The 24,262-nt window shown below is 32.7% G+C and overlaps 1 protein-coding gene across 1 annotated transcript in view; it reads right to left on the reverse strand.

The window, feature by feature from the left end:
- Positions 1 to 24,262, reverse strand: part of LOC124354370 (neprilysin-2-like) — a 49,445-nt gene that overhangs the window by 16,715 nt on the left and 8,468 nt on the right. The window contains exons 5-12 of the mRNA XM_046804773.1: positions 23,109 to 23,156; positions 20,796 to 20,902; positions 20,143 to 20,281; positions 17,721 to 17,926; positions 15,541 to 15,717; positions 10,917 to 11,128; positions 6,275 to 6,439; positions 5,915 to 6,058 (exon numbers count right to left, since the gene is read on the reverse strand). Coding sequence (XP_046660729.1) covers positions 5,915 to 6,058; positions 6,275 to 6,439; positions 10,917 to 11,128; positions 15,541 to 15,717; positions 17,721 to 17,926; positions 20,143 to 20,281; positions 20,796 to 20,902; positions 23,109 to 23,156 — 1,198 coding nt within the window. The remainder of the gene's footprint in view (positions 1 to 5,914; positions 6,059 to 6,274; positions 6,440 to 10,916; positions 11,129 to 15,540; positions 15,718 to 17,720; positions 17,927 to 20,142; positions 20,282 to 20,795; positions 20,903 to 23,108; positions 23,157 to 24,262) is intronic.

Here is a 24,262-nt window from a genome sequence, read left to right on the forward strand (position 1 = left end):
TTAAGCGGTGTTCGTGGTTTGCCTCACACATGGCTCTCGTCATACCTAAATGATAGAGAGCAGTGTGTGCTGATCGCGAATACCCTCTCAGGAAAAGTTAAAATGCCCTATGGAGTCCCACAAGGATCGATTCTAGGGCCTGTCCTATTTCTCGTCTACGTCAACAGATTGAGTTCAACAATCCATAATGGAAAGATGATTCAGTATGCTGACGATACGACTCTCTGCATTAGATAAAAAACCAAACCAGATCTTGAAATCAAAGCCTTTAAAGAACTCAACTCATGCATTGATAATTTTTTCAATATCAATTTGAAAACAAATTGTTCAAAAACAAGCGTGATCAATTTCTGTTTCCGGTAACATGAAAACGAAATCCGACGAATTGTGATGGTGGATGAAACCATAATAGAAGAAGAAGAATCCACCAAGTTTCGTGGGATGCACCTTGATCGAGGGCTGACATGGGACGATCACATTGGGTGTCTGTTCAAAGGTTGCTTCTGGCATTTATGCCTTACGCAATTTGGCAAAATTCTGTTCATTGGACATTCTGAAGACAGCTTACTTTGGCCTAATACATCCACATTTAGCTTATGGTCTAAGATTGTGGGGTGGCTGTTCTAGATAAATTTAATTTAGTGTTAAGAATGCAAAAGAAAGCTGTCAGAATCATTTACAAATTAAATCAAAGAGAGTCGTGTAAAGTAGCCTTCGGGGAGCTTGGATTACTGACTTTGCCTAGCCTCTACATTCTAGACGTCGTGCTATACTGCCGATTCAAGTGCGTCTCACTTCGGGGTAGCGAAGTACACCAATACGGAACTAGAGGCCGGGACAACTTTCGTATGGCACAGCACAGAACTACTGTTTTTGAACGCTTGCCATCTCAGGTTGGTGTAAGGCTTATCAATAGGCTCCCTGAAGAGATCAAACGCGTCAATAACCACAAACAATTTAAATCTCGATAAAACACTTCTTAGTGTCTAAAGCATTTTAGTCATTTGACGAGTTTGTGATGGGTCGATGGGATAGTCTTCACTAACATTAAAAGAAATTCCAACTCCCCTTCTGATATCCAAGAAAATTTGGCCACTATCGACGAAACGTCGCGTCGACAGGTGGCACGTACCCAAAAAGTAATTTTTGTTTTAAATTTACTTATCTATAATTTTTATTCAGAATTAAAATTAATTGTGTTAGTTATTAGATTAGGACTTTTATTTCTATATGACGCTTGCAATACAAGTATTGTTAATTGTTTCCTGCAATAAAGAATATTATTATTATTATTATTATTTAATGCATGAAGTGGCATTCTCAAGTAGTAAAATTTGCCATTATTTAGATGAAATACATACACCCTAACAAGAGAATCTGTTTTTTTACACCAGGATACTCGTTCAAAGGAGCACTTTGCTTTCTACTCTGGGAAGTTTGGGAAAATTTATTCCATATATAATAGTTTGGAACTTTATTGTATGTTTTTGGAGAAAAATCTTCAGCACAGACTTGTGGTAGGTTGTTAGTGTTGTATCTCGTGTATTAGTTGCCACATCGTGAATATTGTTTTCTGTGAAATAAACCCTTTACCCATTTTCCACGATAAGGTAAAAAATAGTAGGGGCTCGGTCGTGCACATTGAATGAGAAAATGAAAGTAACGATTTATAGGATACAACCCATCGGGTATTAAATTCATGGTTTATTACGATAGCTGTTTGTCGATTGTCGATACCCCTTCGTCTGTCGATTGTCGATGATATTTTGGTAGATGTTTGGGTCTGAAATGATTTTGTCATTTATGGTGCTCTTGCTTTCTCGTATACATGGAGAATTAGAATTCAATCTACCGCAAGGACCATGGACAATGTGTATCGTTACGATTTAGTAACGATATGGATCTTCTTGTTTATTTGAAAACTCTGCTGAAATGATGATGTAAATTTAATTCGTCCTAATGTTATCGACCAAACATACCAATATATGAAAATGTGGTAAGCCACGTTTTTGCCATTCAATGGTGTACATATGACATAGAGATGTACATTCTAGTATTGGATTCAGTCATTTTCTAGAAATTCTGAAACTCCATTAATGTTTGCATAATATTTTATCGCTTTTCCATATATTTTTTTTTCTTTACAGCCCACACAATATATGAGCGCCATTTATTTAGGGAAAATCAAAACATTCTGCTTGTTCAAGAAAAATATCTATAAAACAATTTATATAAAATATTAAAAGTTCGTTTTCAAATAACTAAAAAATATGTGTTGAATTATGTCCATAACCACAACATGCATTTTTTTGTTTATTCTATATCAGACTTTCCTTTTTTTATTAAAAATTTTGGATTCCTCTCAATTATTACCAATGAAAATACTCCATACTCGTCATAATGTGACCAAAAAATGTCATTTTAACCTGAACCTCCTCAATGTTGTATATTATATTATGTTACATTGCTCGCACCCACGCACAGGCTTCAGCCTATGTTTAAATTTCCTTGAATGTTTGTAAAGTTTATTTTGTAAATTTTTGGAAATAAATCTTTTTGAATTGAATTGAATTGAACTTAAAGGTTGTTAATTTTTTTTTAAATATTCTAAAAAATTTGGTGGCATCTAAACTAAAGTTATCTAAATATGCCTCTAATTTATTCCATTTGTTGCCATGTGAAGAAAATCTTCTATTAATAGTTTTACCGCTACTTTGAAAGGTTTTATACTTATACAGTATCTTGAAATGTATTGAAATTTTGAACAACTTTGTAACTTTTCAATGTTTTGCCTGTCAACTGATCTTTTACTTCTACCTTCTAACTTTTCATAGACTTCTGTTGTAAAATCTTTAACATGTTCCTTATGATTCTTATAACTTTTTTATAATTCATCAAACATTTTAACATAGTTACCTAATTGTTCAAAAACATAAACACACTAGGTTTTACTCCAACAATTATTTTTACTGGCCAAACCTATATAATTTCTCTGTACTACAGATTATCAGTTATTTTATCAGCTTTTTAGATATGGGATATTAAATTGATAAACACTTTCTTCGCTCCAGAATCAAAATCTTTATCCAAATTCACAATATTTCTTTCAAATTCATCTATTAAATCTTCTAATTTTACCTCGAGTATATCTGATTGTAAAATATTTTAAATCTTACCTTCAAATCAGTTTTATAAATCTTCTATGTTTACGTAAAACACATCTGATTTTGTAAAAGAAACTTAATTATTTCATTTCTCAACGTGTCCATATTTTGTTTGTAAATTTCCTCTCTTGATTAATGAGCAAAATACATCAAAAATATTTTGTGAATCCATATTTACTAAATAATAATTTGTTGACAACCTGTTTAAAATCAATGTTTTAAAGCTCTTTCAATACAAATATACATAAACGTCTACAAATTGAAAGATCTTTATAGTAAAAAATTTGAGAACCATTGTAATATAATTTAGTATTTCTGAAATATTTTATTTATTCTGTAGGAGTTTTGTCTTCAATTATTCCATTTGAGTCAAAATAGCAAGCTATTTTATCTTTTATTTGTAACAGAAAATCCACTGAGTACCGCTTCCCAAAACAGAGTCCAAATTTACATTTCTACACTCAAAACCTATCTTTAGGCATGAACTATTCTCTGGAATGCCTAATATATTTGTACAAATGTCTTCTAAATCTCCAAAGATTAATAGTTTTAAATTTAGTTTAACGTTTGATTTCACATAAGTTGTTTCATCTAATCCAGATCCAGTAACATCCTCATTATCTTATTAATTGAAAATATTCTTAACTATTGGAATCAAATTTTTTTGCAATTAAAGCACCCTTTCTAACGTAAAGTTCAACATTTCTAACAACTGGGAAATTTTCTCTAAAATGTAACAAATATTTCAATAATCCACAGTTTTTAAGTTCTATAAACCGATCGTAAGAAAATTCTCTTTTTATTCAATTTATTGTTTTTCTTTTGTTTTTTCCAGTTTATTGTATTGTCCATTAGTTAAAAATATATAATTTTAACCCTTTCTTAAACTTATCTGTATTGTACTGAATACTGACAGGAATTCTTTTTAAAAGAGATATTATCTTGACTTTTTAATTTCCTCTAAAATTTACGTTCACAGATTTTACCTCCATTTATTAAGCGAAAATTTCAAATTTTCCTCTATTCCCGTTCCTAATTTTCTCTTTTAAAAAACATTGCTCCAGCTGTTGGAAGAGCAGTAAATCTTTCACTTTAACTAGCATATTTCGATAAAAATCCATTAATTGCTTAACCTAATGTGGACAAAATTAAAAAAAAGTAGTTTTTCTACAACCAATCTAACAAAAAAAATCAGTAATCTGATTGGTTGACCTTTCTCGTTTTCTTCAATGTTGTAGTTTTATCTGATCTTTTTCTTTAAAAAAGTTCTGTATTTAATTACCAAGATATTTTGGAAATCGCTTAGCGACAATGGAACTGTTTAAATTGTCATCAGAAAACTCTAGACTAGTTCTCAATTTAGAGTATCCAATTCACTTATGGGAAAATTCCAACTATTTTATCGATTTGAAATACTTTTATTTTGATAAACTTTTATGAATATTGCTGGATATGCAATTATTAATTTTTTAATGATAGCAAAACATTTTATCAATTGTAACAAAAATATATATCTTTGTTCGTGTCAAGGTTGTTTATAAGTCGAAGTAAGATAGTTCTTCTTTTCACAGCCATACATGTGCGTATACATAATAAATAAAAAGCACCGGTCTAACAAAAGTAACCTGTGTGACGACCTCTATATATACATGGGTTTTAATTAAACTCATGGTAGTAAATACTCCTGGGACAAACTTAATCAACATTTTAACAAGAACTAAGTAAGTATTTTTATGTGAACAATTGGAAACGATGTAAGCTATCATGCAATACTAATCTCGGAATCAATGCACAATAATATGCAGAGGCCGTGGAGCAACCGTAGTCCTGAACTACACAATCTCATCTGCCAGCTTTGATAACTATATTTCTACATGAACTAAAAATGAAATAATGCAGTGTAAATCCTAATAATATTAAACAGGACAGATATATATATATATATATATATATATATATATATATATATATATATATATATATATATATATATATATATAATTTTTCAATAAACATTGAATCACAAAAATTACTTGCTCCGCCGGGATTCGAACCCGGATCTCTCACTTGCCAGGTGAATGTCCTACCATTAAACCACATAGCCCTTACTTTTTACGATTCAGTTATATTGTATTTGGCCGTATCTGTCACATATGTGTTTAAATAACTAAACTAACATATGATCGAAAGGCCAAATACCTGTCAAACGACTTTTGTTTACATTAATCAAATTTGTATAAATGGCAATAGCCTTATTTAATTTTTTAATAAACATTGAATCAAAAAAAGTATTTGCTCCGCCGGGACCTCGAACCCGGATCTCTCACTTGCCGAGTGAATGTGCTACCATTTTGGCCGTATCTGTCATACTATATATGTTTAAATAACTAAACTAACATATGATATATATATATATATATATATATATATATATATATATATATATATATTATATATATGTAAAACACAACGACACTCAACGATCTCCAACCACGCTCAAACGGGTACTAGATATTAGAATTCGAAAACTAATCGTCCCTTCAAATTTATAGGACCTACCTTCCCTCCTGTTTATTTATTTATTTCGTAATAAATTATTTATCGAGTAAAAATAATATAAATCTCGCTAATTTACATTTTGGAATTCTTCACTTTAACCTTGTTATTGCATACTCAGTCAACTTTGGAGTTGGTTCCCTGATATCTGTGATGTTTATCCACCATAAAAGCATAATAAAATATGTGCTTACCTTGTTCCTGCTTCCATCCAGTCTAATTCTTGAATCCTACGGGACATCTCTTCAAATATCATTTTGGTTATATTCAGAGCTGCAGTTTTAGTAGTGTCATTGAAGTATCTTTTGACATAGAGTGAAGAGAGAGCTGCTGAAAGCCTAAAATGTAATATTGTCAGCTAAGGTCATTCTTTTACTACTCTGTCTAGAATAATATATTTCTTAGCAATGTTTAGTAAGATCAAACATAAAGCTTAAAACAAATATTTGATAAATCATTCAAAGGGTTTACTATAATATTCAAAATGTATATACGTTATGTATAAATCAATAGTTTTTACAGTTTATAAACATATGTAAGTGTATGGTACGCACGGACTGGAGGTGACGATTCCCATACAGAACATCCATCGGGGTACATCCGAGTTCGGGCATTGTACTTTGTAAGCCAGATGTTTCATCCTTATATCTAACATCTCACTGGTCAGTCTAATCACCATATTACTGGCTGCTTTCCACATCATGTAGTTGGCTAGGACTCTGTTCATAATAAAAATAACACCTATATTATATTTTATTTGATTACACCAACATACAGTATTTATTGATGAAGAATAGGTTAATTACAAAATATATGAAATTTATTTTATCAAAACATTTAATAAATTATTTATCGTATACTATTTACGTCTGTTTGTTTATTTGAAATGTATAATAATTAATGTATAATAATTTATAAAAGCTATAAGTAGCAACTTGACAACGCTACCAGGAATAAGAACCGTTATAGATTAATATGTAAAACACTGTAACAATTAAAGGTATAAAGTAAAAAAATATCTAATGAATAATTTGATGAAATAATATAATAGCAAATATTAAAAAGGATAGCAATAATATAGTTGACAAGGAATATGCTAAATAATAATGCTGTGACTTTATAGAAAGAACATAAGTTATTAATAAAAATACAAACTACAAAATAAATAACTAGGATAGACCAAAACAGTAATACCAAAATGTTATATGTTGAAAGATAAAGTTAGAGCGTTATAACTTTAGTGGTAGTGCACAGCAAGAGATTAATCAAAATCATGGAGGGAGGTTGGTTAACTTCTTTTGGTAATATGTTGACCCCAGGCGAGAAAAGTCCGCAGAGAGTTACTTTTCAAGGTGTTTAACACGCTATCGGCTTTCAAAGACGCAAGATAATCAGCTTTTGTGTAATTTATTGTAAAATGGTTTGTCCGTTAATAAATAAATAAATAAATAAATAAATAATCTTATTCAGCTATATACACGAACGTTCAGCTCTTAAAAATTCCTGGGCATGTATTTCCCCAATTGGTAGTATTAGGCAAGAACAAGAGGTCACGGATCTTCTTGCGTCCATGAAGAGAATAATGTCGGCTGAGCTTCATCACCGGCATTTCCATGTTTGGTAACACAATCTTCAACCAACGAGCCTTATGAAGTTGTTTAAAAACCTCAAAGTGATCCCCTGAGGCCACTGGTGACTGATCTGGTTTTATGAGGACTATAAAATTTTATCGCTATGTCTTACTTGTCCATGTAATTTTCTCTCTCTTCCTATTTCCTGCACGGGAGTGGGACGTGGGCGCCTTCAGAATACTCCTGACGTATCACTTTCGTGCGGTACACTCCCTACACTGCATTACAAGGGAACCCAGAATATTTTCTTTCCTGGATATTTATCTTTCAACAGATGCATTAATTCTTAGCGGTGGTTCTTTTGAAAGCTATGCCTTATCTATTATACTAACTCTGTCTTCCATTGAAAAACTCTTGGTACTAGGCATCTAGTAATACCACTCGACAGCACGATCCCGTGGCGTTCACCTCTCAGAAGAAAGATTCTCTCTATAGCTCTAAAAGTGGTTACCTGTGATTTTGGGTTACCTCTAACGGAAATACTCAGGTTTTCCGCTCTTTACTTGACCTCGGCAGCATTTGAGACTATCAGCCGCTTAGCTGTTAGTCACGCGTCGTCTGTGCTCTCATTTGGCTGCTGCCGGTCGCTGCGAAACTTCGGTCCATACTAAGGGCTTATTGCAAGTTCACGTGTAATCTATCTCTGGCAGTTTATTGGCCTATAATTACTCTATCGGTATTTTGGAAAATATATTGGTGGATTTACCACGCACTCAACTCTCACCGAAGGCCTACTGGCAGGTGAAGCCTTACATCCTGAACATGATCATGAACAGCTCTCTCTCTATCTTGCCATCAAAAGTTTGAGGCAATTAGCCCAACTAGAACGTGCAAGCTTCCCTCATGCAGTCGAGGTCCTCACACATATAATTAATGTGGATGACATCATCACTGGTGCTAACAGTGTCAGAGAATCACTACATCAGAATCAGACCAACTTACCCAACTTCTGAAGCGTTGAACTTAAGAATCGGGGTACCAACTGTCCCAATCTTCTATAGGGACATCCTTAAGATCACTGTGAGACTCACGTGTTTTTACTGCAATCAGATGAACTCCACTTCTCTATATTAGGCCTACATTGGTCATCTCAAAGTGACTAGTTCACTTAAAACATTGATTTCTCCTTTGAGACCCATACTAATCTTCAAGTTCTTAGCTTCATAGCCAAAATTTATAATCTTAATGGCTCTCTACCTGCACAATGACCGCTAATGTTGTATGCAGTTGCTGTGGACCTCTGGGAGTGGTTGGAATGAATCAATCCCCTCTGAAATTGCCTAAAAGTGTAACTCTTTTGTATAAGAATTTAAAAGTGTGGCGGGCATCTCTACCTCGTCCTCTACAGTTGAGTGACCCAATAAACTTTGAAATACATAAGTTTTCTGACGCATCAGTAAATTGTTGTGTGGTTTTAGTATATTTGAGGTGCACAAGCAGTGAAGGAGAAATGCCAAATTATATAAGAAAATTATATGTTGCCCCTTTTAAGCGTTTTATACTAACAAGACTGGAATTGTGTTCCGCGTACCCGTAGCTGGTTACCTATTGCGCTGAGTAATTAGTTAAACGCTTTACCATTGACTCAATATCTCTGTGGCGTGATTATTGTAATCCTTTCTTGGCTACTAACCCCCCCCCCACAACCGTTCCAAGACTGATGTGGTGAACCGTGTAGCGCTAGCAGATGGAGGCACACTATGTCAGCTGTACCAGAACACCGCGCCTCGGCAGCCGGCCACCCTCCCCACCACACCACCAGTGCCGTGCCTTCCACAGGCGGCACCCTGGCCAGACCTGCGATCAAGATGTTTCCACTTCCCCTTGCCTAGCTGCTCTACGGCCCCCTCTTGTTTAGCGCTTAAAAAAAGAACTCTTAAGTGTGTTTGGTTTGTATTGTTGAACGCCTGCGTAAGTCAAGGAGGCCGGTGTATAATTGCTTAATATTTACAATATATCTAGTAGAGTAAGTTATAGTTTTTAATATTCAGCAAAAAACTCCTGGATATCTTTGAAATAGTTGAAAATCAATACTGTTACCTTATCATGTACCCATTTGATCCATCGTCCGATTTTACAGTCGCCTCTCATTGGTGAAGACATCGTGTGGTCCTGTCTATCCTCGGACGCCCGAGCAGTCAGTTTTTCTTTGGTATCGTTGGAGATGACCTGGTCCGGTCGCAATCACTCACAGTCTCGCGCTTTGTTCTCTGCCCTATGCCCTATTTTCTCGTACTCGTTGTGGTAAATTTTCTTGATATTTTATTAGTGAAATGTTTTAAAAACTATGATAGTTTGGTGAAAGGTTCGAGGGTGAGTGTTAGCAAATACGATGTGTAATTAGGTTCAAGGACGCGTTCCTCGAGGAATACCTACGTCAGAAGTGTAGAGTTGTTTGAAAACATATGTTATCGCGGCAGTATCGATGACTGTCAGCCAAATCCAAGGACGCGTTCCACGCTGGACGCCTACGTCCCAAATAGATTGAAGTAGATTGAAATAAAACACATTTCTTCCTTTCTTCTTCTCCTATTCCCAGATTTTATTCAGCAAAATCAAAACAGTTGTAATGAGAATATATTTGTATCCATATCAATCCATAGCAGTTTGAAAAAAAGATTTGTCACAAATTAATATTTTTAATTTTTCATCCATATATAAAAATTATAAGCACACATGAACAGCTATAGATTCAATTATTTCACATTCGAGATTTACTGTTTGATTTTACAGACTCGTTTATTATGCTCTTTCCAAAATTATTGACATCAATTTTCTGTGTGTCCCAAAAATGGTCTAGACACCCCATATTCATATCTACTTATATGCTTATACTTATATGCATGCTTTATTATAAAAAACCGTTACTGTATAAAATATACTAAGAGTAACATTGAATAAATATACATTACATAAGGCTATAAAACGTTAAACTAAATAATACAAAAGAAATACGACAAAGGGGCTAATATAGAAATAGCAAAACGCACATAACTAAAATTACAAAGATAAGCTTATGAGTTGGAATGAAGCTGGCGTAATATATGGATATCCTAAGTTATTTAAAAGGAAATTAATCAAGGCTCCTTAAGTTAAATTGGAAGAAAAACAGTTCAGCTGTCAATTGAAATTAGAGCACTTTAGTGTAACGATACATTTGTACAATTAAGTAATATTTAGCATTATAAAGCAAACCCTTGTTTAACTTCATTTACCGATTTGAGAGGTCAAATGTCCATAAACGAAGCAATAATGAAGAAATAATACCATATTATCCATAATTTACATGAATTTTATCCGATTAAACAATAACAATTAATACATTGACCTCAATTCTCTGCCGTCCGCAATGAACTTGATATTTCATCAGGCAAAATAATTATAAAGTAATAATTGTAATATAATTTTGAGGTAAAATAAATAAGTTTAACCTATACTGATTTAAAAAAACAACGCACGTAATAAACTGCATGAAACAGCTGCTAGTAAACTGGTCTATAGATGCGTGCAGGTCTCGAAACTTGATCGATACACCATCATGGTTTCATACCCTTTCTATACTTACTCATGAGAAGTCTTTTTTAAGAGCACTTCAAGCTTTTTAAGGAACTCAAGTTCCCTGACGAAAATCATATCGTCCTTCCTGACAGACGTATGTAGCGTGTCTTCTATAAGTACTTTCCAGTTGATCCATCCAAACTCCGACATCAGATCCTCCAGTCTGTATGGGTTATAAAAGCGGTCAATGTCACGGTTCTCTTCATCCGACTCTGTTATCTAAAAAATAAAACTTGTAATTATTATTATTATATCTAAAATTTTGTAATTATCAGTAAAATATTACCTCGTTTTTTACTCTACAAAATTAACCAAAAAAGCCAAAATATTATACTTTTTAAACAATAAAAATATATAATAATGAAAGTAGTCTATACCATGTGTGGCATAATAGGCTTCACTGAGATTGGATGGAAACGATCATATTTATAGCTTATTTACTTCTCGAGTTGTCCTGTGGACATATAGAATAACGGACGATCATAAGTAAATCTTTACATCCCCTCCGGAAACAAAAAGATAAACTGTGTCACAGCCTTCGATGGCATTTTTTATGGAAATGGCATGTCTAGAAATGGAGTTTCATGCAAAAGTTAAAGTCAAGAGATAAAGTCCATCTCCACATCAAGGTATATTGTCTCATAATGCATTCACATTTTTATTAAATATATTATGTTTTATAGCAGTGTTCAAATAATAAAGGTTCCGGTGAGCTAAGGTGGGTGTACACAAGGTAAGAGTGCTTAAATTAAACCTTCTCACTTATTTTGAACATTTACTTTCCATTATTTTTATTTTTAATTTATGAATAAAAGTCTCATATTGACATCTCAAAAGATGGATTCAGTTCGTTTACAAATTTAATTTTTCAGACTTTTCTTGTTGCCAATATGGTTATCTTAAAGACTAATATAAAAATGTTCGCTAACGCTCACACAAATCCCATATAGTGATATACAAGGTTATTAAACCCAGTGTAGCTAATGTACAAATTATGTATACAAAATGTTAAATCTGTTTAAATGTTAGATATTGTCCCGAAAGACAGACGTATAGACGTAACAGTCAAACAAATAAAAATGTTCCATTTTCTCGAGTGATAGGATTCGCTAAAGGTCGGTCAGTAACGGACATACAAGATTAAACGGCCGTCATATTGACACGACATGGCGAACCATGCTGGCCAATGAACTGAACCGAGATATCTATGTTTCCGATTTCATAGTTTCAACTGTTTTGGGTTTTTAACAGGACTGGTATCCTTGGATGGGTTGGTTTCGGGGTTTCGGATCACGTTCGGTGAAGTTATATAAAAGTTTCGCTAAATGCTACCATGAGGACAGTTGTATTACGCTGATTGTCTATAGCAAAGTATACTTACATTCATCATATAAAACTTTGTGTAAGGGGGGTTAACAAACTCTTAAATAATGAAAAAAATTCACTTAAATGTTTATACTTTTATTTAAGGTCCATAATGTATATATTTAGATATTACATAAAAGAGTATAGAATTTTCTGAGTAGCGCAAGTCCTTCAGAATTACTAGGTCTCTATGTTCCTTTTACTAAGGTTTTCAAATAATTCAAATAATTTCTGCTTACATTGTAACTATATACTTCAAATGTTAGTTAATGGAATACATCAGATTAATTTAAGACAATGGACTAGCTTAAAACTGTTTCTGTTACAATACAATTACTATTACGAGGTGTATTAAAATCTTGTAGCCCTCTGTTACATAGTTTGATTAAAATGACTTAAATTTAAAAAAATGAGGAAATACAAAATATAAAAAAACAGTAAGGAAATAAAACAATGGGATATGGAAGCAAGTTCTATAGTCGTAAGGTAGAATTGTATGGACACATTTAAAATATGTAGTGCTATCCTTACGGTGAGTGTCGGGATTGAGGTCAAGAATAAAGTATAAACAAAGCGATGTTGACAAAGTGATGAGTTATAGACAACCTTACCTGAAAGGCTGGGTTCTAGACAGATCAGAGGGATTTATATCGAATACATTTAACTTCTAAGCAGCTTTAGAGTGTACTAACAGTTAATAATGAACAAATGTATTATAATATGTAATTAAGAATTAGAATTTAAAATTTTTTGTAAAGAACAATTTAGAGTTTTCATTATTAATTTTAATTCCAAAGTGTCATAAAACAATTACAGTATGACGGTGGAAGTTATTCTGATCTGAGGATGAATGAAAATATGAGTTATTGGAGTCGGAAGACTTAGAGACATCTTACATGTCACCCAGCGCGTGTGCCCAGAGCCATCCACCCTTGCTAAAGCTGACTGATCGGGAAATGTTATTCTAACAGGTTAGAGGCCTTAATTTTGTCTCTAGAGTTTCAAACATTTGTTTAATATTCATTCGAATTAAATAATTTTCAACAGTGTAACATCAAGCAACAGCATGCAAAAAATGCATATTCTAGGTTCTTAAGTGATAAATGTAATACATTAATATTATGGCAATGCAAGCTTATGAATGAAAAAAAATATATATCTAATCAAATATTTATAAAATAAAAGTGGATTTTTTGTGTTTTACACTTTTCCAAATCTAAATACGATATTAAAAGATATAGGTTTGTTCTATTCGAGGATAAAAAATATAGATAACCGAGATGAAATATTCACCACAAACCAGTGAGTAGAGCTAAAATTACGGGAGTTAAATTACTGCAATAAGACGTATTAAGGAAATTATTTAAAGGCATACAGTAAAATCTTAATGGGGTTCGGTACGGCCTATCGTTTTATTGCTAATTTTTGAAACTTTGTGTACCGTTTTCTCAGGAACCTCTTGGCATATTATAATGAAGCTTTAGGACAATATTAGATGGGCATTCTTTAAAAATTGAAGTGGAAAAGATGTAAATATGTTTTTAAAAATATTACAATTTTTTAATTATTTTGACAAAACAATATAATTTTTTTTACAAAAGTTTGTTATATATATATATTTTTCTTTTAATCTATTGCACTCTAAATGTGTGTACTAGTTTAAAGTACAACTGCAATTTTTTAAATCCTAATCTGATAATTAGATCCAGAGAAAAGGTGTATATATATATATATATATATATATATATATATATATATATATATATATATGTGTGTGTGTGTGTGTGTGTGTGTGTGTGTGTGTGTGTGTGTGTGTGTGTGTGTGTGTGTGTGTGTGTGTGTGTGTGTGTGTGTGTGTGTGTGTGTGTGTGTGTGTGTGTGTGTGTGTGTGTGTGTGTGTGTGTGTGTGTGTGTGTGTGTGTGTGTGTGTGTGTGTGTGGGAAATACAGATAAAGACCATGCATAGGCTTATAAGTTTAATGACATACTTCTCCATAACTGGGGTTATCAGGATCCTCTAACTCTTACCACCAGTCTAACAGCTTTCTTTTAGTACTTGATCGAACTTGCCTAGCTGTTTTGGCTACATCGGAAACCATGCGCTGGACTTTTAATAAGTGAGTAATATCCTGATTTTTCATTGCTTCACTAAAGTTACGTCTAATTATAATTCCAAGGCGTTATAACACCACGCATCTTGCAGTATTTCCTTTGTTGAAGGGATTTATAGCATCATACACTCCCTTGGTGTAAATACTTTTTGGAAATGTTTTGAGTGGTCGTACGGTTCATTTGAAGCCATGGGCTCTTGGTACTTACCAAATATCGCTTTCTTTGTGCAAAGACCGTGTTGATAATCGGCGTTGCTTGACAATAAGTGATGGTATTCTGTCCATACTGTTTGCTGAATCTCTCTCAAATTACCAGTATTTCTACGTATTGCTAGACCGTAGTATTTTTGAATAGATAATAATATAGCAGCTTCAGTCAGTGTATTCATACAACCTATTTTTTCCGTTAGTTTGTGTGGCTTTCCCCACCTTCAGCTAAACATTCTTTAGACGGAATCCCATGCGCTTCTGCACGTGTCCAATGCACTCTAATTTCTTCACTGAACAATCATTGCCACGAGGCTTACCTCCACAACACTAGTACTCTAATAAGTACGCACGTTTCCCTAGTCATTTAAAATATTCGATTTGTAGTATATTTTTCAAAATTAAAATAAAATAGTTACCGACATCGGATTAACAATATATTTGCAAGAAACTCTTAAAAATATAACCTCAAATATTAAAATGAAATAAATAAAAATTGAAAATATTTTATATTTTGCCCTACTGAAAGCTAATAATAACGATACTGGTTATGACGCTTTTCAATCAAATTGCAAATCTGCAAGTTATAACTAGAGAACATGTGACATTATAAACACCACATTTTACATGAAGTAGTTATAACAGTACATGTGCACTTTTTTGAGCATGTAGTTTATATTAAAAAGTTGTTATCAAATCACCATGTAATTTTATTATGAACCGATAGCTTGTTACTTTATCTACTCAAAACTACTGTAAATTAAGTATTTTGATACAATATAATCAAAAATACATTTTGTTATATAATGTGAATTTTCTCCAATTGTATTTTCTCCACACATTTTATTCGGATACTTCCTCCTGTTTGGTAATTACAGTAAGGCATTACATATTTGAATAGTCCAAGGTACGTAATCCTATAACCTTAATCACTTAATAGACTCTTACCCTTGCCAGCTCAATCTCGAACAGCAAGCTCTCGTAGAGTTGAATTTCTGCTAATTGCCTATCTGCCCCGTACATCACTGCTATGTACACCATATACCAGTAGTAAGATTCCACTACGGGGTGCCCTACTCCCTCGACTAAAGCCCATCGAGGCTGATCTAAATATACTTGGACTACCTGCATAAACAAACAAGTATGTTAAAATCGTGACGAATACTTTATCTCTTCTTATTTCAAACAATTAATTACATTTTCTTAATAACTTTGATTTACCTCTTACTTATAATAGAAACTCCTTAAGTTTCGTTGTTTATAATTTGAAGTTATTAAACAGGCATAACAGTTATAAAAGAGCAATTAAATATTAGTGTTCCTTTTCTTTTGCACAACTATTATTGCGAACTGTGATGGTGGGTTTGTGTATTTCATCATAAATGTATTGTTAGTTTCAGATAAATGATTTTTGATGCAATTTCCTTTAGCGAACTTTTAATTCATCGTCAATGTAATTATTGTTAGCTTAAATTTACTCCAGAATGTTTAATTACACTGGTTTTTCTTAAATAATTAAGAACTTTGTATCCTACTATGCATAAGTTTCAAGTGCTCAAGGGCTCAACAACTAATATTTAGTCTCGAAGAATAAATTATTTTTAATAATTTCCGCATACAACTAGTTGGCTTAAAAAAATAAAATTAAGCTTTAGAGCACTAGTGTAGTTTATATAAAAATCTAATGGTGTCTGTGTTCTTGGCGTGAAAACTACTCCATTACGTGAAAACTACTGGACTAATTCTATTGAAATTTTACATGGATATTCTTAGGGTACCTAGTTAAAATATAGGCCTGTTTGTATCTCCAAAATCCCTTCGGGCTACACTCCCTGGTCTTTACATGTTTAGTCAATTTAGATACCAAGTAAAATTTCTTTGCATACGCAGGTTGAAAGCATGGATTAACCTTAAAAGTAACATCACTTCTTATTCTAACTAACTCAGTAATCGCTGTTGAGCACTGAGGTTGAGACAAATTAACCATCTAACGTTTGGTACAGATTTAAAGACTGATTGGAGTAACAGAGCAAACACAATTATGAAAGCAGAAATAACTTACTCCGGAGAACTTCAAAATAAATTTGCTGTTAAGTCCTGTAAAAATTCAAGTCCTTAATCCTATGTCTAGATTAAGGTTTAAAAAAAAGTGTAATAAATTGAGAACTAATATAGTACTTTCTAACATTTATAAGATACATTAATGCGTTCGAGGATACTAAAATCATGGAAAGTACTAAGTAGTATTGCAAAATTAATCTACTGTTTCGGCTTCAGATGGACATGGACTCCAGACGCACAGATCTAGGTCTGTCACAGTGTCACATTTAGGTCTTCAATGCTATACTAATAGGAAGGTATAATGGAGTTAAATTTAAAATTTACATTGCATCAATCCAACATTATATGTTACTGGTAATTTAATTTCAAATTAGTGCCGTAATGTCTAATATTTTAACATCATAAAAAATATTACAGGGTCATTAAATAAAAACATAATTATAAAAGGTTGTTTAGCAGAGATGAATGACAACAAACTCCTTTTAGACCATCTTCCATTGTACGTGAAGGGTCACTAACTACTTAAAAAATATTTTTTAAGTCCAGTATTCATTTACTACGTTTAACCTTCACAACTTGAGCCAAGACAAGAATATTAAACCACCTAGAACAGGATCTTCTTTGTATGTTTCAAGCTTTAAACCAGCGTAATGTTTTGAGTGAACCTTTTCAGGTCGGATTTATGGCATTGTAATCTACTAATAAAACCCTTTAATTCGATGTACTACTCAACCTATGCTCTAATTTAAGATTTCCTTCTGAGCTTTTGGGGGCTATCTCCTGACATGAAAATAATTAAAGTCACTATTAAATGTAGATTTATAGGTGCAGTAATTACCAAGTTTTATTGATTTTATCAAGAATTATCAAGCCCGTGCGGGACATCCAATTTCCTGATGGCATATTTACAAATATATCTGACCAACCACTTTCATCCATGTAAGTGCTCTAAATATCGGAATTGATTACTCATATTTTACGCATTTCACAGGTTATATACTTTTAATTTCTAGTTTAAAAAATATTCTACTACTATAATTAGTGGTTATGTAAAGGGAAAAACGCACCGTTATGACCATTCTACTGGTGTTCTTAGGATGTGCACCAATGCTTACTTTGAAGAGACTGTAACCCCCAATAGTAAGGTTTATCAATCGAATTTCGGTTTCCAGTAAGTTCCAACTGAACTTGTTCCAGTTGCCCAGAACTGGCCAACCTCCAGCATCCTTCAGTCTGGAGATAGCGTGGTCCACGCCTCTGGCATTTATCTTTTCTGAACACCAAGATATGAATATTAGTAGTGGTTTTCAATACAAAAATGTTTACTTACCCACCTTAAGTAGAAATGAGGAAATATCATTCATCAAACTAAGAACAACTAGAGCAGCTGATAATAGTAATAATATTTGTATTTTGCGTAATTATGATTATAACTAATATTTTGGTTTTAGCGTACTTAAATTCAATATTTTGAAGACAGGAAATGAGTGAAAAATAAAAAAACCTGAAGCATATTTAAATTCTCACCAAAGGCGTGTTAAAATACGTTCCATTTATGTTTTATTCAAATGTGATATTCTATTTATATCCTTAAAATACTATTCCATTATAGATAAGAAACATATTTTAAAACGTTTTTTTGGGATCCTGTCTCCAGATTTTCTAATTCTCATGGTTTGGAAACAATCATTATAATTTCTTAATACATTTTGCAAAACTTTATATATTCTTCCATCTTAAAAAAAAATAATTTTACAGATAACGATTTTTCTAAAGTTTAGATTGTTAATATGAATAGGACACTTTTAAATCTGTTTAAATTTAGTATTGAAAACCTTACTAGGGAGGATTTATGGACTGATACCTACAATTATGAACGATAATTTTTTTAGATTTAATCACTGTGATGTGAATTTTGTTACTCTATAAGTATTAAAGAGAAATAAACATATTTATACCTAAACAATTGAAACTTACTTAAATAGATTTTTAAAACTTTTGGAAAGGATTGGATTTTGGATTATTTGGGAGTAATTTTGAGAAGTCCAAGATGACTGTGAAATTGAATACTTGAAAATAGGTAACAATATTGATGGATTGTTTGGGGGATAAAGGATTTTAACATCGTTAACAGTTTTCCTCCGTTTATACAAACTACACATTATCAATTAAAAGTATCTATATTTGGTTCAGCAAATAGGAATTGTTGACAGAGCCGTCAGATATTTGGAAGGTATCAAAACATAAAATGATTTACGGAGTAGAAATTTGACGTACATAGCATACATATGCTTTTGGTCTGAGATAGCTAGTAAAGATGGACCCTCCGATAGACAGATCTACTTCAGTATCTTAATGAAAAAATGTTTTCACAAAATTCCAGCTGCTTTTAAGAATTAATGCCTTTTTTATATGTTATGGTTATAATCATGAACGTTATCACTGCTTTACAGCTGAAAAATGTCTTTACCTAACACAACATGGATATTTAAAGATAGAAATGTATTATTATTGTTTAGAAGCAGGGCATATGAGTAAGCGTTGAATGGATAATTTTAACATGTCGTCTTAGTGACGTAACCAAGTGTTTGTGAGGACTCAAAAAATGAGTCTGGGCGCATTATTGTAAATGACACTTTAAAAGGCGTAGCTGTTTTAAATAAAGTTGTCTTAGCCTACAGTTTTACCACTGAAACTCCAAATATGTTCATGGACTTGGTGATAGATAAGCTCCAAAGTTATAAACACGTTTGTCCTGAATCTCCTTTTACACTTTTTTAATCTGGATCAAAATGCTCATATCCCATATAGTTCAGGTATTAAAATGCTTCAGAAGACCTTAGCACGTATGGAAACCATCACGTGTCACTATGGTGTTTGCTTGTACAGTAAAAGCTATTATCCTTAAATGTGAGTCTTTATGAAATGTATCCATAAATGACCACACCATAAAACCCAAGACACTATGAAATAGGAACACATATTGCAGATAACCTAATCACAAATAGATTAAATGAAATAATTTCTGTACTTTGGAAGAGGTGTTAACCAAGGAAACGAAAGTGGTCTTACGTATCTATTAACGTCTATATTTATTATTAAACCTTAGGTTTTGGAGGAAGGAAACAAAAGTTATTATAGGGCCTGGTAAATACTTTTACAAAGAACCAAACATAGTTACTGCGAAAGAAATGTCATGGTACTAAACAGTTTTAATATTTGGATAACCTATCTAGTTATTGCTCTGAAATGTACCTGTTATTGATACAATGTACCTAATTCTTATTTTGTTGTTTCAACATCCCGTGAATTAATCAACCTCGAAACAATGTTAAAAATGAAAGAAAATATAGGGCCTTAATAAGAGAGTAGCCTAATCAGGACACGAATTCAGTAAGCGGTCAACTGTCTTATTACAACATGCAGTATGAAAACTGAGACGATGAGATTGACAAAGCATTTGTATAGTTTTTATTCGCACAAGATTACCTTCATCCATACAAAGAGAATACAGATGTTTCATTGTCCGATATGGGATAGGTTCGTCTGGTCTTGACTCTTCGGAAAGTAAACTTGTTAACTGATCGTCCAATATAATTTGAACTTGCGTAAATGAAGAGTTATCAACCTGAAATCATGTTTTATAAAAAAATAAACAATGAGTAATTTTTTGTGTAATCATACAGCTAAAATATCACATTGAAGTGTATTTCCTAATATATCGTATAATACACATAATAGAACATCACAATATTTAAATTTTTAAGTCATTAAGGTACTTTTAACTTGATAGCAGGTAATAACTATATGAATAAAAATATCTTACTAAATTAAAATATTACATTAATAACTTCAAGTGCACGTATATATTTTTGCAATTTATACTGGTAAACTTTGTGACAGTTCCAAAGGTGATGGAATATTTAAATATTACGTCAAATGTATAACAAAAGAAACAGGAGTTCTGAGAACTAATACAGCTACTCAGATTTAAGTACAATTTTCTTAAACGATAACCGAAAGAGATAAATTATTTTGCCGTGTTTTATCATACTTCATAGTTAACTAAATATACCATTGCAGAAATAAGAATACAAAAACGTGCATTCGGTGTATATGATTTGTTAATAGCCAAGATTTACCTGAGTATCACGTATTTCTGCAGATTTTATAAATTTCCCGCAAGCAAATTTGTAGAAGTCATCACAGGGCCTGACAGAAGGATCCATATAGCTCAGGATTCTCGCCGCTTGTAAAACATAGGATAATTGAGAAAAGGCGTAGGTATGAAAGTGCATAACACGAGTAGAGGTTTATTGCTAAACGAAATATGTTTTCTACACTACGTGCTGTAAATATAATTTTAGTTATTAGTTAGATCTATAATCTAGCTAATTAATGTCCAAATGTTCCTATCTATGTTTTGTTCCTATCACGGAACAAAACAGTATGGCCGAAACTGTTGACACTTTTATTAAATCTGATATGAAAATTCTGTAACGAAATGGCAAGTTCAGTTTCCATGATAAGCAAGTCAAGCCTAGAGTATGAAACTCCAGGCTCATATATGTTCTTAAAGCGCATTGGAAAACAAGTAGGTGGATGCTTAGGACCAATTACATGATATGCACTGTTACTCTTAACACCTTGTAAATAAGTCAGTCTGAACTAAAATTTGTGGGTAATATGATAAATTTGAATCAACTACTGATTTCTGGTGATATTTGGGACAAAGGGACGGAGTCCTAGAATAAATTATATCCCAAATTGATTCTAAACGCTTTGTGGTGGGCATGTTTTAACCACAACATGTACGAACGGCATATGGGTGGAGTTAACCATTTCAAACAATCATTATTTAAAAAAAAGACGAGAGCAGATTTAAAAAAACTTTCTTTGCAGTTCCTGGGAACACTCAGCCTCTTCGACTTCCATGCCTCTGACAAGTCCGGGCCTCTTGTACGCCATGGCTTCTGCTAGGTTCTGACTTCTGGAGGCTTCCTACCTCTGGTAGTTTTATCTTTTGTGAGGTGTCAGCCACTAGGACCTCCCGGCTTCTCATACATCTAGGTCTTATGGAATTCTCAACCACTACAAACTTCTTCTTCGGTAGGCGTAGCCTTTTGGTAGCTCGATGCCTCTGGCAAATCTTGGACTCTGCGTTAGTTTAGCCGTTAGGGCCTCTCAACCTTTTCGAGTTTCCAGCCTCAAGCGTACCTAGTCTCTTAGCAGTACCCTCTCTGGACAATTCCTAGTCTCTGGAAGCGCTCACAATCTATATACCGCCGTGTAGGATTTTTAAATTGTCTAGATATTTAAAGCTTTGCTTTGCTCTTCTTGAAAATATACCGATATTATGTTATTATCAGATCACAAAGCGTTACGAATAAAATGCTTGTCTCAGAGAGCAGATAATATCTATTCTTGGTTAATATTTATTAATAGCCTATAAAAACTTACATTATACACTTATTTGTACTATAGAATATTGAAATAAATGTTGGCTAGAATCCACCTAATCACACGTTTTTCAGAGTTATCGTTAATATTATGGATCCAACACTAGGGCTCCAACCCTTAGTCTCTACGGGCGCTTCAGTTAAGAATAACGTTTAATTTTTGTTAAAATACATCAAACCTCAACGAATCTCTAGCTGCACGTTAAACGGCCAGAAACTTATAACTACAAATTATCTACATTAATTATGTATGAAACGTGTTTAACCATAGAGCTCCAACAGTGTGTGTCAAAAAGTACCAACAGCCCGCTCAAGATAAACATTTATAATGTGGAATGTTAATTTAAATTCCATTAAAATCCATCCAACCACAATTTGTTTATGGTAATTATATTTGAAAAGGTTTTCAACCTGGGGCTCAGTCTTCCTTCATCCGCTATTCCCTACCATCCCTACCAACTAACTTAACCTTGGTGTTCATACCTGGTTTCGTAAAGACGAGTGAGTAATTGCGGCCATAATCGTGATTATACATAGGTACAGAATATTTAATTTTACAAATTGCAATAGGTATATTACATATCTACTTATTACATCCTTATCGACAATTTATGAATAAATATGACACTAAGATTAAAATTTTAAAACAGGTTTCATTAACTTATAACGAAATGACCGAATAGGTGATCATTAGGACAACATGGTTAGAATGAAAGAAACTACATAGCTACATGCAATGAAAGATGCAAGCTAAGCGCCACTAGCATTAACTATATTTCAGTGCACGAATGGCATGGTATAACTAAGATGTAACCATTAAGCTCGGAAACTGTTGATATATTCTAAAAAAAACTAATTAGCTGTTCATAAACTATTCCAAAACATAAATTCCTAGTACTTATCAAAATAGCACTTAGAGTAAGTTATCAAATTTAAAAATTTAAATAAATTATAAACTTTATTACATCTAAAATAAACAGATATGAAAGACCTTACCAGTTTCCTTACACGCTTCCGTCTCACATATCCTTCGTTTCGGTTGACCTGAAAAATATCAAGTGAACAGTATTGAAAAGCTGACTAGCCTAGCTCATTTATTGACTATCTTATTTTATAGCAAACTGACATTCATGTACTGACTCGCTCATAAACATTTCCAATATTGCATCTACAACAGCAGCATTAAAAATCCAAACATGTATTGCTCAGAAAATTATTTGCCTATTACCTCGTGTTACTATCTTTCCACGATTATTGTTACAAACACATGTAAAAAGAGAGTTATCAGCTGTTTTTTGCTCCTGCATTCTACATGAGTGTCTTATGAAGGGTCGAGCTCGCTTAAGCATTTACGGATTTCATATAAATAAGTACCATTGGAGCTGTAATAACATTTTATAAATAGTGGGTATCATATAAATTATTTTACAACTGATGTAATACAGCTTATGCCAATCAGAAGACAAATCGTTTGCTACTTCTGGCTTAAGCAAGCGTACCTTTAAAATGATAGTGCTCGCTTATGCCTTGACGGATTATGTTGAAATTAGATCGCTTGAAATTGGTTTAACGTTTTTCATAGTTTCATATTTTCAATGGTATAGTTCTATAACTATACTGTTTGTTTTGTTATTTGAATTAAAACATGTTTAACAGACACCATTTTGTTAATATTAAAGAAAATAACACGAGGTAAGAGAAAAATAATCATTTTTCTCTTACCTATTCAAACCTATGTAGCAATTTTGGTTTCTTCAACTTTATTCGTTTTAGAGATAATAATTTGTTAAATTTGTTTAAAAAATTACAAAATGGTGGCTAACAGCTAAACGAAGTGGAAATTTAAAATAATTGATTGTTCTTAATTTTAAGCTTAGAATCACATGCATAATTTGAAAATGCATAGCCACGCCAACCTTTAAGTAAAGTAAATTACTGATACGTCTGGATATATTCCAAATAGATAGAGATATCGATGTACAATTTTCACCATACCTATTAAAATACTTTTTGGACTTTTTGAAGGATAATCACTTTCCTCCTCCTTTCTCAAAAGGGGATAGAGAGGTGTCACTTTACATAAAAAAATTTTAACCCCTATCTTGTAACATAACATTTTAAATGTCTCTTCAAGTGAAACACAATTAAAT

Source organism: Homalodisca vitripennis, chromosome 2 (assembly GCF_021130785.1).
Source record: "Homalodisca vitripennis isolate AUS2020 chromosome 2, UT_GWSS_2.1, whole genome shotgun sequence".
NCBI classification, from domain to species: Eukaryota; Metazoa; Arthropoda; class Insecta; order Hemiptera; family Cicadellidae; genus Homalodisca; species Homalodisca vitripennis.